At 40.0% G+C, this 16,772-nt stretch overlaps 1 protein-coding gene across 5 annotated transcripts in view; it reads right to left on the bottom strand.

Annotated features, from left to right (window-relative positions):
- The window catches only part of Ube2q2 (ubiquitin conjugating enzyme E2 Q2), a 59,924-nt gene that overhangs the window by 30,729 nt on the left and 12,423 nt on the right, over window positions 1–16,772 (bottom strand). For 2 of the 5 annotated variants that reach the window (XM_039082376.2, NM_001398878.1), the window contains exons 2-4: window positions 15,575–15,676; window positions 10,869–10,973; window positions 3,427–3,483 (exon numbers count right to left, since the gene is read on the bottom strand). In XM_039082376.2, coding sequence (XP_038938304.2) covers window positions 3,427–3,483; window positions 10,869–10,973; window positions 15,575–15,676 — 264 coding nt within the window. The remainder of the gene's footprint in view (window positions 1–3,426; window positions 3,484–10,868; window positions 10,974–15,574; window positions 15,677–16,772) is intronic. The other 3 variants (XM_039082378.2, XM_039082379.2, XM_039082380.2) reach the window with 2 other exon arrangements.

The raw sequence follows: 16,772 nt of genomic DNA, 5'->3' as shown, positions 1-16,772 counted from the left end.
CCCTGATCTTCTATACTCCTACCTGTATACCTCTTGGTGCTAGGATTATAAGCAAGTGCCACCATGCTCAGTTTTATATGGTGCTTGGAGATCAAGGCCAGGACCTTGCACATGCTTAGGCAAGCACATTACCAACTAAGCTACTACAAACACAGACATAGCCAGCGTAATTATTTTCTTTATCAATAAAAACCCTGAAATAAAAGACATGGAAAAACAGACTCTCCATGCTCTCAAAATAAGAACTGAAACAGATAGTGCTAAAAGACTCTTGAGGTTTTTTTTGTTTTGTTTTGGTTTGGTTTTTTTTGTTTTGTTTTGTTTTTTTGTTTTTGTTTTTTTGTTTTTTTGTTTTTTTGTTTTTTTTGGCAACTTTAGGGCAAAGTTTTTAGAAAAAGAATTTGAAAAACACCTGTAGACCAGCATCTTTCACAGCCCATTCTCGTTCCCGTATCATTTGCTCTTACACACACACACAAACAAATCTATGCCCAAGCTTTCTGGTCCTAACTTTAGGACTGCTTCAAGCTTCAATTAACCAAGATCTCTGAAGGAGTATCCACTTCCTCCACTTTCCATGCAATCTGAATTGAAGGTCAATTCAATCCAAAGCAAACTCGACAGGTTTCTTCCACCCATCACATTTTGTTCTTAATCAGATTCTATGCAGGGCTTCATGCTATGAAGACTTTTCTCCTGTCCTGTATTTGTTTTCTTCAGAATTTCAATAATATCATGTACTCTAGAAGCCACCTCTCCTCTGCTTAAAGGACAGCATCCAGTGCCCAAAAAACACTACACTCCGGTCCATCAACCACGTTAGTTCTAGTAACATTGAAATGTCTTCCTTGTTATTTCCTACCTTTCTAGATTTCCCTAAATATCACTATTCCATGTCAATTTTATGAGAAGAAAAAGAAAAGTAAAGAAACTCTGAGTACAAAGTCTACTTCACTGCATATGGGGCCAGGGGTGGGAGGGTGGGGGAGTTTAATGTTCTTGTGTAGTTTGTCCCACCTAATTAAACTCCATGGAAACAGTAAAGCAAACAGCCTATCCACCAAAGTCACTCTAAATAATTTTAAGAATGATTCTACTCCCAGATACAAAACAAGTGACTCTTTCATTTGCTTTGACCCATTCTCAAAGTACATTTTAAACAGTTTTTTTTCAAATAAAGTAGGGTAAAAGTCTGATAAAATAATAAGATTCAAAACAAAAACCAATTTTCTTGAAGCTAAAGATCACTGAAATTCATATACATTTTATCTGGTCAATGGAGCTTTGAATCTTTATTTCAAACTCTGAATTTAAACTCAAAGGTTCAAAAGCCTAAAGATCTATTGGTGAGTGACAATTATCTTAATGCTTTGGAAAGTTGCTACAAAATTTGTGATTTAAATGTTCCCTCCAAAGTCAGGTGTGGTGCTATGATGGTATTAAAACGGGAGCCTTCCCGTTTAATGTCACCACCACACAGAGGACTCTGATGATCAGAGCTGCACCTGTCCTGAAGGCTTGTGTCCTGTCTAGCCTTCACAGTTGCAAGCAGCTAAGCAAGGGAGCAGTCCTCCCCAGGTGACAATTCCACAATTTCCATCAGGCCAAGATATGCATAAAGGTATAGTAAGTGTCACTCACATGTCGGTGGCAATCAACAGCACTCTAATTGGACTAAAGACCCCACTCAACAGAAGGGAAATCATGTCTGGTACTGGAAATCTAGGCAGCTTTCCTAGAACTAGTGAGTTCATGGACTTTAAGAAAAATTAGCCTCTCCCAGGGATGAGCCCCCTTATTGGTTGCAGAATGCAGAATGGTTACGCTTGAAACCAAATACACAAGCAAAACCAGGCTCAGTAGGTTATGTGCACGTACACACGTGTACACACACAGACATACATATACATACACACACACACACATACACACACACACACACACTCATTCATATTTAACATACATAACAATAAAGAAAAAGAGGCTATCAATTTAGGAGTGGGGGGACATGGGAAGGGTTCAAGGGAAGGTAGCTGGGAAGAGTTAGGGGAAGGAAAGTGATATTCTATTTCAATTAAAAACATATTAGAATATAAAAATTAAAAATATTAAAATGCATTGGTAGCTCATGCCTATAATCTCCAGCACTCAGGAGGCAGGTAGATTTCTGAGTTTGAGGTCAGCCTGGTCTACAGAGCAACCTTCCAGGACAGTCAAAGCTACACAAAGGAAATTCTATCTCAAACAAAACAAAAAAGATTAAAAGAGATCAGGCCTTTAACAGACGAGTAGGCATGAGCCCTTCTTCCTTGATAACAAAGGAAGCATAAAAGGTTATGTGCCTCAGTTCTCCTGCTCTTTTGCTTTCAACCTTTGAGGTCACAGCATGAAAATTCTCACAAAATACCCTGATTCTAAACTTCCTAGCTCTTAAACAGTATGAACATAAATTACCTAGTCCTGGGTAGTCTAATTCCAGCAACACAAAGCAAACTAACAGAAAGCCCTTAAATGTTTTTTTTTTCAATAAGAGACAATGTCACTGCTTCTAACAAGCAGTTTGTGATGTCCTCAAACTTTCCTTTTATTCAAATACAATTCTCTGTCTGTCTGTCTATCTGTCTGTCTATGTTAGGCTCATGTGTGTATGGAGATCAAACACTACCTCAAATCACACCCTTATTTTTTTCACACAGTGTCTCTTACTGAACCTGGGTCTAACTGCCTGGGTAACTAAGAGTCACAGGAACCCTTCTGTCTCTGCCTCCCCAGAACTGGAGTTGCAGATGCAAGCTACAGCACCTAGATTCTTTCTGTTTTTTTAAACGTGAGTGCTGGGGAATCTGAACTCAGGTCCTCAAACTTGCATGGCAAGCATTTTACTGACTGAGCCATCTTCCCAGCTGTAGACACAAACTTTAAACCCAATAGTTATTTTCTAAAAATAACCAAACTATAAGCTAAATACTATTATTAAATATAAACAATTTTTTACTGCCCTCAGATAAAACAATATTGTTTGCTTCTAATGAAGCAAAACCAGAGTTTAGAAAGTATATTTCATTTGAAATACCAGGTACTTTTTGTTATTCAACATTAATAGTACTTTAAAAAGAAGATTAAAGAATTATTAAAACGTTTAAATGTTGAGATATTCATGAGATGTGAACCAGTGGGATGGACCACTCAGGAAGTGTCCCAAGTCTAAGGACTTGAGACCAAACCTTGAACCCATGAGACAGAAACAAAGAACAGACTCTCAAATGTTGCCCTCTGACCTCCACATGCCACACACACACACACACACACACACGCACACGCACATGCACACGCATATACACACGCACACACATACGAATTAATTAAATTAAATGGAGAAAACTCCATTAGGTATTCATGAAGTACTATTCTTACATAAATACCTACTTCAGCCATCTCTTCCTCTTCCTCCTCTTCTGAAGTTACTTCCTCCGTTGTGCCATTCTGAAACAGAGAAAGAATGTGACAATGCTACACACAGCCCATCAGAAAGCTGGCCACTATTAGTCACTGTCACCACAGAACCACGAGCAGAGCTTACTAAAGAATTTCAAGTCAATCCAATGTAGCAGATGCATTATGAATATACAAAGGCAATCAAATATAAAGGAAACTTAAAAACTAAAGATAACCTAATTTTAATTTTTTACTTATATGTTCTGCTCATAATAAATGCTCCAAATTATTTTTTCATCTACCCATTTAACACCCCCCCAAAAAATACCTTAATTTTTCTATAAATTCACCTGCCTTGCATTTTAAGTGATGAGATGCTATAAAGAAATAGATACTCGAGAATGAGTAACTTAAGAGCCAGTCTATCTACTACGGAACACCTCTCCTAAGGCAGGGTTTACTACGCATCCACACTGGAGTCAGTCACGTGGAATTTTAGGAAGGGTCTTCATATATAGTCAGACATGAAGTCTCCTGCCAGAGCCAAGTCTGCCATCTCTCAATATGGAAATGCATCTGTATTCATAAAGGCAGGTTTAGTTTGGGACCCAGAGATCAAATCAGACCACCAGATCTCAGCATCTCAAAGCGTCTGTTCTTAGATTCTCTGAAAGCACAAGTCTTTATAACAAAACACCCTCATTAACTCCTCATGACCAGTGAGCTGGAGAAGTCTGTGCAGGTTCATGCAGCCTAAGCTTAGGCTTATTTTAAAATCGCAATCTCTCCAAACACTTATTCCTTTCCCAGGGACAAAATGAGAAAAGCAAGCAGTTCCCCAAATTATTGTGGTGTGGTTCACCCTTTTCTGCATTTCTAAACCATATTATTTCTGATATATTTTCAAAAACAGAAAGAACACAGCTACCAAGCAGTCCCAAGTTCCCAAATACAACTCTGAGTGCACCAAGGGTGAAAAGCATTGTTGAAATGCTAATTTCAAAACCTACCCCAGAAAAATCCCTCTTCAAATGCATTTTAATGCAACAGTTAGAGACCATGACCATTCAAAATACAAAGAATAAGTGGGCTGGTAGTGTCCAGCCCCAACTGAGGTTATCTACAACACAACTCCTACGTCTAAGGCTTGGGGTCAGAAAAGAAGATGGGGCCAGAAGACTAAGAGCCAGAGGAGGGAAAAGGAAATTTGTTGGGAGATTTTGCTCTCCTAGAAATATCATAGAAGCTACTATACCCATGAAGTCTCACTGTGATGCTTATCTAAATTAAGATGTGAACAAGAATGACACCAATAAAAATGCTAACAGGAAAGGCAGGCTGTGCAACAGTAGGAGAAATGGTCATTCCAAAGGACAGCAAGGCAACAAGTTAACCAAGACCACACGGTTACAGTGTATGGACTGAAGGGGGGCCGGGAGGGAAGAGAAGAAGGGAGGGAGAGAGGGAGGGAGGAGGGAGGGAGGAGGGAGGGGGGGAGAGAGAGACAGAGAGAGAGAGAGAGAGAGAGAGAAACAATAACAATTGAAGAAATAGAGGCCATGAATTTGAAAGACAGCAAGGTCAGTACTGGGAGGTGTTTGAGGGAGAAGGGTAACAATATAATTTTATATTTTAATTTTTAAAAGTTATGGTTTTAAAAAAGTATTTTTAGATGATCCTGACATGCAGCTCTAGCCTATGTCAGTGACCATCAAACTAGTCCCTGCCTAATATTTTATAAATGAGAAAGCTGAGCAATTCTTCCCCAAAGGGCAAGTAATTTGACAAAAACACAAAGCCAATTAATTAGGCTCATGAAATTGTAAGGCCTTCATTTCAACAAGCAGGCTGGCTTCTTTTCAAAAGCTCAATGAAAGCAAGCACAGTGGCTCATGCCTGTAATCCTAGCACTCAAGAGGCCTGCTGTGAGTTCAAGGCCAGGTACCCTACAGTGAGTTCTAGGACAGCCTGAGCTGAGAATACAAATCCTGCCTTAAACACAACCAACACAGAGTTAGGGGAAGGTGACAAATTTTGATAATGAACGACATTGCTACTTAGAAAACAATATACAGGGGCTGGGGATTTAGCTCAGTGGTAGAGCGCTTACCTAGGAAGCATAAGGCCCTGGGTTCGGTGTTCAGCTCCGAAAAAAAGAACCAAAAAAAAAAAAAAAAAAAAAAAAAAAAAAAAAAAAAAAAAAGAAAAAGAAAAAGAAAAAAAAAAAAAGAAAAGAAAACAATATACAGCCCCCTAACTATAGAGCAGCAGCAGACACAGCAGGTGGATCCTATGGCTGCTGGGAAATTTTGGATGCCCTGACTGAGAAAGCCTCACTCAGGATAACAACAGGATGAACTGCTGTAGATTTGTCCTAATTAATGTTAAGGGCCCCTCTGCTCTCTAGGAACCTCATCTACCCCGATGGTCTCTCAATCTAGTGCCCTAATAGGTAGGTACTAGAACCAAAGGGAAAAGGAAAAGTCTTTTCACTATAACTCAACACAAGAGCAGAATTTCTTAACACCTCTGGAGTTGGAAACCCCAACTCCATCCTCCAGCTTCAGCAAAACACAGGTCTACACACTGGACAGCAGAGAAGAGTGTCTTTCTCCAGACACCTCTGTCAACAGCTGGTATCGACCAATGCCATACTTCTCCTACACAACAAGCAAATGACCAAGTACCATGAACAGAAAACAGGCTCTGAGGGTGCCACACAGAAAAGTCACACAAGTGGCCTGAAGCACAACTAGGAAGGAAGACAGACTAAAATCTAACTGGAATCCTTAGCGCTGCTGAGAAGCTACTGCACCTACTGTAGTAGGACCATATTACTATAAAAGGACAGGACAGTTCCAGGAAATAAGAAACATTTGAAGAAAGACAGTAGAGCAAAAAGAACCCACCAGTCTCCTCTGAACAAAGCATTTATAATGACAATGGCCAAACTGAGACACTGCCGTGAAGAAAAGAGATGGGAAGCCTGAGGAGTTACAAATAAGATCATTCGAGGGACCTGGAAGACAGGAACACAAAGGGCTAATGTTCATCTGGAGAACAAGAGGGAAACTATGCAAGGAAAGGGACACATGGTGGCAGGCAAGTTCTGGGAAGAGTTTAGGATATTAAGTGTCTCTGGTTACCCCGAAGAAATACTGAGAAGCAAGTCCACAGTTACTGAGAAAATCAGACAGGAAAATGAAATACACAGAAAGAGGAATCACGCAATCACTGGAGTTGTATCTAGTAACAATAAATGTAAGTAAATTGGCACGATTCATTCAGCAGCTCTGTGCTCATACACATGTACATGCAGGTTCTCCACATCAACACGCTCTACATGCTAAAAACAGACACCAAGTATACAGCACTCTCCATGTATACAATACGTTATCTTCATAAAGCAAATCTTTCTAGGAAAAACAAGACATAGAATATGCTATGTAGGGATCCACCTGGGAGTGAGTAGCAGTAGCAGCAATGACACCAATGGCACAGTCCATGTAATTGCGAGGTCACATGCACTGACAAAAACAAAAGTAGCCCCTAAGTCACCTGAAAAGTATTATAAAGTTCTGTCTAGATAACTCTTGGGTTTGAAAAAAAGAAGGAAAAGGAAAAAAAATACTCATATCCTAGCAACCAATAAGTATATACTCCAGAGAAATGACTGCACAAACAAGAAACTCCACAGCAGGACTCTGAACCGCCTACCATTATCCACCAACAAGCAAATGGGCATTCTGGTCTTTCTGAACAATGAAATAAATATAACAATAAAAGGGGCTGCAAAGAAAGCATGCAATACCTAGTGTGACTCTCGGCGCTCAGTACAGGCGACACTGAACTATACACAGTCTGCACGGTGGGGGATAAAGTCAGAGAAAAGCAAGGAAGATGGCTGGCGATGAGCTCTGAAGAAGGGACTCAGTCAGCAAACATAAGTGATCAAGAAGAGATCTGCAAAAAGCACCCTGACTTCAAAGGCTCCAGACTCACACTGCAGTACGAACAGTAGGCACGACGGAAACCTACAGACTAACCAAAAGCCTACCTGTAGCCCTCAATGCCCTGCATTCCCCACCTCTTTAAGTAGAACCCAGAAGATTATCTGTCAGACAAAATGTCATCTGCAGAGAAACTGGAGCCATCATTTACCCTGTACTAACAAGTAGAAAAGTGGCTGGGAATCAACATAAACTCCCCCTTAAGCTTCAGCTGACAAGTATTGGCTACAAGAAACTCCAAATCATTTATTTGGTATAAAAGAAAAAAGGAATGTTTAAAAAAAAAATCAAAATCTGAATGAGTAAAGATAGAACACAAAAGTGCTTGAGGACAGGCTTTACAATATATACAGGAAGACATGACGACTCTGAGAAAACACAGAGTAAAAAGTGACAGCTGCTAAAGAGGCCAAAGTGCCAAAATAAGCTGCTTTCTGACCCTATCACACCGACAGGCAGAATGCTACGGACGGAGAAGGACAATCAGGTTCACACTCAGATACTGAAGAGGACTCCCTCCTCCAGATGAGCCACATCGCCAGCCTTAAAGCCCGGGATGTCACAGCACACAGGGAACCTGAGCTGGCTTGGAGAAGGCTTCAGCTCACAAACCACTGGGCCTCTCCAGGTTTAAGCCTTAAGAATGTCCAGCAACTTAATGTGGGCCTGGTGGTCCCAGCACTCAGAAGGCAGAGATGGACAGCTGAGTTCGAGGCCAGCCTGACCTACAGAGTGAGTTGCCAAACAGCCAGGGCTGCTACTCAGAGAAACCCTGTCTTGGAGGAAATGCCCAGCAACTTCCCCTCTTGTATTCTTGAAGAGTTCTGCCTGACCTGTAAGAAAACAGAAGCCTTACGAAGAGGCCCTAGAGGATAGCGCCAGGTACAGAAAAAAAGCCATGTAAAGAAATGCTAAAGATGCCAGAAAGGTGAGAAGTGGGGGAAAAAGAAAGAAGCCATCCTTGGACACTTGAGAGCTGTTCAGGATAAAGATCACACTAGTTGTCTGCGGCCATATTATCTTCAATGTGCCACCAGAACAGTCACCAAATGAAACCACAGACATTACTCAGCTAAGCCTAACTAATCCATCCAATAGCAGGAATTAGTATTTTAAGGCATTAAGGTTTTTTTTGTTTTAATATTTTGAGACAGGGTTTCACTGTATAGCTGCAACTGGCTGTAAATTCAAGAGATTTGCCTGTCTCTACTTCTCGAGTGCCATCCCCAGCCTGCTTGGGGGATTCTGAGACTGGGTCTTCCCTTGTAAGACAGGCTGGCCTCAAACTCACACACGCCCTGCCTCAAGCTCCTGAGTACTGAGATTAAAAACATGTGCCACCACATCCATCTCTAAGCCATTAAGTTCTGAGAAAATGGGGTAAACAGATATATAATAAAAACAAAACGTTGGGGCTAAAGAGTGGCCCATTGGTTAAGAGCACTCGCTGCTCTCGTAGAAGACTAAGGTTTGATTGCTAGCACCTAATGCAGCTAACAACCATCCATTTCCAGGGAATCCCAACCGATTCTCTACTATGTGCATGTGGTGCACATACATGTAGGCAAAACACTCACACACAGACTATGCAAAACCTTAAAAGTTATTATTGTCCATATGAAATAAGCAAAAAGTTGACAGAGCAGCAAGACTGTAAAAGAAACAGAGAAAGGTAAGGGCTCAGTGGATAAAGGTGCTTACTGCCACGCCTGACCACCGGGCTTTGATCCTGGGACGCGGATGGTCACGGAGAGAACCAATCCTGCACGTTGTTCTCCGATCCCCAGAGAAGTGCCACCAATGTCCATGCCAACACATACACACAGGCATATACAGATAAAAATATAAGAAAATAATATACTACAATAGAGGTAAAGACTCAAAGTATCAGATCTAAAATCTAAAAGCAGCCAGGCATGACGAGATAGCCTGTGATCTAGAGAACCATCAGCCTCAGCTACACATGGTTTTTGAGGTCAGCACCTGAAGTATACAAGACCTTGTCTCCAAAAAGTAAGAACAAAATTAAAAAGCCCAATTAATAAACTCTAAAACAAACAAAATGGAAAATCAAAGTTAACACACAAAAATATATACCGAAATTCAAGGTTCAAATTTGAAAAGGGATATCCTTACTAAATGTCCAGCACAATAAAAGAAAAAAAGACCCTAAGTCAGGGACACTGGTGCAGTTCATTACACCAAAGAAAACACAAATTTCCTGAAGCTTCCAAAGAAAACCTAAGATCCCAGATGGCATCGGCTTCAGCAATACCACTGGCTGGAGGACAACAGCATTGTATTTGAAATTCTTAGGCAAACATATCAGCCTAGATTTATTATTCAATGAAACACTGATTAAAATAGAACACAACAGCAGTTGATACTAGGGGCCCACAACTCTCACACACGTCACTGTGCGCCACTTTAGAACACCTGCAGGGCTGCCAAACCACTCCGACTACTTCGTACAAGGGAGAAGTGGTCAGAGACTAAGAGGATGGCAAGAAGAACCACGTTTTGAAACCAGTGTGGTCTTGTTCTAACGACAACTCTGAACCAGGATTTTCAAAAGCTAACTCAAAAAATGTGCCATTCCTTCATGCTTTGGCTTTTATCTGACATTGTAATAGATAGAGACAAACAAGAAAAAGGAAGCCAATAGAAATGACTTAAGACCCAGGAATCAATAAATTCACTCTAGGATAGCAGAGAAGAAAAATCTTAAGGTGACAACTGCATAGGCAGTTTAGAGATCTCACAAGGACTAATGCAGAAGAGCCAGGGACTCCAAAGACAAAGGATTCCAGAAAGAGAACGTGACGTCTAAAAACTGAGAAATAAACAATGGTGCCCGTATGGAACTGCCATGACAGAAAGCATGGCTCCCAAAGTGCTCATGGCAAACTGATGGTTCAAGACGAAAACACTGCTTGAGAAGCAGTGGATGCTTAAGGGGGTGTTTCACATAAGAGCTAAATCCTCACTTATTGTAATAAAAGGTCAGCTAACTAATAGCTAATTACAAATGTCTAAAAATCATGAGTTGGTAGAAATTTCTATGTCTTAGGGAGAGCTAAGATCTTAAGAAGCATTAGATCTTAAGAAGCACAAACGGACTTATGGACATTGTATGTCAGAGGAAAGTAATTGATTAAACAACAGTCAAAGAAGAAACACAGCAATCAGAAATTTTAACAAAAATCAAAGTGGAGGGGTTGGGGAGCAGCGGTCCTATCCCAGTAAAATACAAACAACTCCAAGAAATGAAAAGGCTGTGTTAGCACCTAAAGCAAGGCAATTTACTAGGAACACAAAGCTAACTTCCAAATAGGCTACATAATAATTTTAAATTATCCTAGTTTAACTTTCAATTAAGACAATTGATTTCAGCTCTTCAACACTAGAGAATGTTTACGTTACCTGACCCGTGGGTAGTGGTTGATCTAGCATCTCAACATCCAGGTGCTTAGGAAGGTTATATAATCTGCAGAGGTCACATATCAACCACTTCAATTGCTGACGGAGCTACAAAACACATTTCAGTAAATAAGCATTATGTTAAAGAGCCCTTAGAAGACATTGAATAATGCTACAACTACTGTTAAATCAATCCAGAAGGAAAGGAAAACGTGCTCCTGCTCAACTGCAGCCTACGGATGGAGTAACTGTCTCTGATACATGTTAGAGCTGCTGATATAAGAAAATCACTATTTTAAAAAAGTTACTACAGCTTAGTATGTCCTTACAACACGGTAACTAGCAGGTAACACCAACAAAAAGGCACAGAAGGAAGGCTCAGACATTGTCTAGTGTCTAGTTGCTAACTAATGTTAGAAACTGGGAGCTTTAGACAACAGAATATTAATGCATTCGTAAGACTACAAAAAAAAACTAAAAGTGTTGCATATGGATTATAAAATTTCATTTGCAACAGATTTATTTATAACTATAAGGCAATTGTGACCTAGTAGAATCAGCCTGGAATAAATAACTTTGTATACCTAAACCCTGGCTTTAGTCTCTGCCATCTGCAAAACAGGGAAATGAAGGCTGTCTCATGACAGTAAGGAGTAAATTAAAATTACGTCTCTCCAATAGAAAAGAAAAAAATCATTAGTGAAACTGCCATATTAGAATAGCTCTTTAAATTTTCATTTTAAATATTTGTAGGTATATTTACTGTAAGAAAGTAAACAAGGAAATCTGTGCAAACATACTTTTCATTATTTAGGGTTTTTCCTCAACCTAAAATATGAGCAATACTTAAGACTCAGATTGGAGTGATAAAGCAAGTGACTTCATGGGCAGGAATGGTGAGCTCAGCGTCTCTGATCAAGAAAAGACATGAAGAAGAAGCAGGTTTATGGAGGACTAAGAAAACAGAAACAGGATTAGAATGGGTTAAACCCAGCAAAGAGCAAGCCCTTCCAAAGTGGATGAAGGACCAAGTGAACATGAGGAAGGCTAAGCACTAAATTAGATCAAACAAATGTCCTCATCATGCTCAAAGGGAAGCAAAGGGCTCCTTCTGTGGATGTGTGTAGGCATAAAATGAGATGAGACAGGGTGACCAGGACACAGCCCTGACCTCGGATCCTGCCATGGGACTCTGCAGGTGTGCTGTAGGTGACAGCAGTATGATGGCACCATACCAAGCAACAGGAAAAACAGGGAGTACATTTTCCAGGAAGTTTAACTTTTAACACTCCCCTCAGGGACTCTCTTCAGGGACTGTGGAAGAAACTAAGATCACAGGGAGGATCTAAACTATTTAAGAAGGTAAATGGACGAGTCTTTGGTACTTACTAGTTTATAGTTTTGGGAACATAAGTATAAAAAAGAATTCTTAAGTTCTCAGGGCCAGGCACAGAACCAGTATCATTGTTTCATTTTCACAGAGAGTTAGTGAGGGAAAACGTGATGGAGACAAATGTAAACTGACATGCACATCCCATGGCACAACTAAGCAAGATCCCCTAGATAGAGGATCAATAACCTAAGTACATGGGTTTCAAACTCTGAAGACACATTTTGGCTAGAGATACAGATTTAAGGATCCCTGCAATAAATAAAGTATGAATTAACTGAGAGTAAAAGAGCTTGCACAGAGAAAACACAGAGTAAAAAGATAATAAGGAGACATACCAAGGAAGAGCATCTTAGAGGAGACCATGATGAGATAGTAAGAGAGCCGGGAATGGTGGTCTCATAGAGGTCCCCACTAGGCTATCAATTAGCACAGGATAGACACATCTTGGCTTTGAATACATATCACTTATCACAGAGCTTCAGAGAAGCCAATCAATATTCTTGAAGTATGTTCTGTGTTTTGTTAACAGCTTCCTACATTTACGGGAAGGAGAATGCAAGCACAGCTAAGGCATCACTAATATGTATCGTACAACACTAAATACAGGGCAGATTAAACAGTATTCCATGCCTTGCTCTTTACTTCTGTCTTGCAATGTCCTATGTGTACTATGGGAATAGGCTGGCTGCTTTCTTTCTTTCTTTTTTTTTTTTTTTAACTACATTGGAGTATTCAACTATACATTACATTTTTAAAAGTTTAACCAGCTCTTTAGGGGGCATTAAGTAATACATGTTGGTGGAACAGTATTTCAACCATGAAAAAATCCTTTTGAGTACTAAAAAGAAGCCACTGGACTTTACAGCTAAGAAATGTCTATACAACAGCAGATTCTCTACCTATAGTAACTAAACTAAAAAGTCAAAACAAAACAACTGTTCTCTCTAGAAACTAGGTTCTGAGAAGTTAGCAAAGGCTATCTCTAAGAACAAAAACATGTCTTTCCTTCATGTAAATGTACTTACTTTCTATAATTAGATCCAATGTAAGTCCTATTCCATTTAACTTGACACAGGGGTTTTTCTGTTTTTTGGGGTTGTTTTTTTCCATAGTATCAGGGATTATGCCTAGGGCCCTGTGCAAGGTAGGTGAGTTATAGTCCAACCATCTCCTCACTTCTGAGACAGGACCTCAATCTGTTGACCAGACTGGCCTTGACCTTGCAATCTCCATACCTTAACTCCAAAGTAGTTGGGATTATGGGCCTGTGCCAGCAGGCCTAACTCACAAGCAATTTAAGGAGGATCAGCTAGAGGGCTATGTCTGCCTGTCCTTTCCATCACCAGTCTGCTGGAGATGAAACACGTACCTGCCTGGCTTTTAATTACCTCCCACTCTCATGGACTCTTACAAACTGTTGAAACTTATATTGCTCACTATTTTAGAATTTTACACTTATGGAGGTTAGGAGAGTGGGGGCTGACATGTGCCATGACACAATGTGGCGGTCAGAGGACAACTGTAGGAGGTGTTCTCTCCTGGGTCTTGTAGACAACTGCCTTCATCTGCTGAACCATTTCAACAACCCCGGCGTTCTTAATTTTAAGAACATGCTTAAACCATCTATAACTTATTTTTGACAAGTCAAAGAGTTAATGAGTCTAACTTCCCTAAATGGTCAGTTCTAAAATTATCTATAGAAAGATTCTTCCTTCTTGGGTTAAAACTCCAGCTTTGCTTATTCTAAGTTTGAATAGCTGTTTCTAAATTTCTATTGCCTGCTGGTCGAGTTCCAATAGTTAATATTTTATTTCATTTACTACCTGTTGGAAAATTCTTTACCTCTTTAAACTTTTGTATTTTATCATTTTTTTCTTGAGTCATTCTGACAGTACCAGAAACAATTATGCTGGTTACCAGGCATGGCGACACAGCCTGGAATCCCAGACCTGGAAAGGCTGAGGCAAGAGGCTTGCAAGTCCAGAACAGCCTTGTCTACACAGCAAGACCCTGTCTTTAAAAGCCAAAATAAATAAATCATTCCCAATGACACGGCATTACATTTATAAATATAAGGACATGGAGATAAGTCACATTTGTAAAAGTGTCCTCTTTTTCTTTATCTACACCATAGTTTTCTCACAATGGGTACTTAACACGTTTACAATCAAAGAATAAAACATTTAATATTAAAAAAAATAAAAGGATACTTTTCACAAGATTTTTCATTTTTAATTGTGTATAGCGTGTACACCTGAGTACAGTGCCTGTAGGGAACAGAGACATTAGATGCCCAGAGCTAGAGTTACAGGCACTTGTAAGCTGTGGCAACTTGGGTGCTGGGAACTGACCTCAGGTCCTCTGTAGAAGTGTTCTAAACTCCTGAGTCATCTCTCCAGCCTGGAAGGATACATCTCTTTACACAGCAGCCCCCCCCCCCTTTTAACCCAGAGAAATACATTGTTTTCCAGGGTTATTCAAGGTCCCCATATACTAACTGGAAGTAAATAATGTTTACAGTTATTTAACATGAATCTCTTTGTGTGCAACATCCTGAAGAAAACCTGTCTGTATAGAGTTTAGAGCAACCCACAGATCTAGGCTTCTACTGAGAGTCTTGGAACTTGTGCACAGGGGGATGACTATGGATCAAAAACAAACTAAAAAACAAACAAACAAACTCTTATTTCAGTAAATTTGGCTTTTACTGCAGACTTGTGGGCCCTTGACCAGCAAAGGAATTCCCTAACACAAACACTGAGCTCAGTGGTTAAGAGCACTGACTGTTCTTCCAAAGGTCCTGAGTTCAATTCCCAGCAACCACCACATGGTGGCTCACAACCATCTATAATGAGATCTGATGCCCTCTTCTGGTGTGTCTGAAGACTGCTACAGTGTACTCATATATTACAAAGGTGTTATCCTATGTTACCTCCCTTACCATCTATCTACACTGACCTTTCTTTCCCCTTTGTCCTTTCTCACCTCACCCAACAGTCTATCAAAAAATGTTTACTTTAATGGTTAGAATGAAGGGGGGAAAAAAAGAACCTCAATTCCTAACATAAATAGAGTGTATATGTAGAAAGGGGGAGATGGGCTTCAAAAGGTCTCTAACCATGCTAAAACTGTCATTATTAAACATGCTTTAACAACTTGTATTACAATCTAAGAAGACATGGAAAATTATCAAAAAGGGAAGTAAATGAAGTAAATTTTAGTGTGATAAATTTTTTATCATATTACTGCTTAATATTAATATTTTTCTGCATAAGACCATGAGAAGGAAAAAGGAAAGTCTGGTTCATCTCCTTACCGAACTGTTGTTCTTAGTATCTTCTAAGCGCTCCAGGACTGATGTCAGATTTGGGTCATCAGAGTCCACAAACCATATTGGTGAAGAAGAAGGGTAAGACTCCTGTTACAGAGACAGCTAGGTGAGACTATTTACAACAGACCAACCAGAGATGCAGTTAAGACTGTACCACTAGGGGCGGGTGATCATGATCCACACAATTCATCAAAGGAGGGAAGGAGACATTGAAATTCATGTGGGGACGGACCAGATGCCTCTGTGGAATTTAAAAATTAAAATTGCTAAGTTTAACAACTTAATCTTGTGTAGTCCATGTTATACAATCTGTGAGTTTAAAAGCAGACAACAGAACTTACCCAATGATCAAAATGATTAAAACCAAATATACTTTAAGAGTTGCTTTTATCTAAGGGGAAAAACTGTATTCAAGTGCCACTGAAGACTTGCAACAATATGTCTATCATGACCTGAATTTTCTAGCTTTTACCTTTTCAGAGCTTTAAAATATGGAATCATGATAATCTCTCAAAGTGAAAAGGTAAATTAAAAAGAAAATCCCGGGGTTGGGGATTTAGCTCAGTGGTAGAGCACTTGCCTAGCAAGCGCAAGGCCCTGGGTTCGGTCCTCAGCTCCAAAAAAAGAAAATCCCAACTTTAAAATTCAGTCTACAGATTTTGAACAATATCTTTGCTTTTAAATAATACTACATTTCTAGATACCTAATTCTGAATTATAAAACTAATCCAAGGGGTTTGGGGATTTAGCTCAGTGATAGAGCGCTTACCTAGGAAGCGCAAGGCCCTGGGTTCGGTCCCAGCTCCAAAAAAAAAGAACCCAAAAAAAAAAAAAAAAAAAAAAAAACTAATCCAAGGAACACGTCTCCAAATCTGCACCTTCAAGACCCTCTACCCACAGCATTCTGGCCTTCAGTATAAAATAATCAGAGAAGTCTCTCCAAGGACTTCTTTTTCTTTCACCTATATTAAATTTACTACATTGAGCCAGGCTTGGGGATGGTCACCTCAAAGGCTGGGTAGGAAGCTGGTGAGCTTGAGGCCAGCCTAGGACAGACAAAGTCCCTATCTCGAAAAGTAGGCTGTAAGTGGGCTGGTTAAGAACGTGTACTGTTTTTCCAGAGAACCTGAGTTCAGTTCACCAGGCACCCATGTCAGCTGGCTCCAACTGCCTGTGACTCCAG

This window comes from Rattus norvegicus, chromosome 8 (assembly GCF_036323735.1).
Source record: "Rattus norvegicus strain BN/NHsdMcwi chromosome 8, GRCr8, whole genome shotgun sequence".
NCBI lineage: Eukaryota > Metazoa > Chordata > Mammalia > Rodentia > Muridae > Rattus > Rattus norvegicus.
Note: the sequence above shows the minus strand (reverse complement) of the source record. Positions and strands in the feature narration are given on the sequence as shown.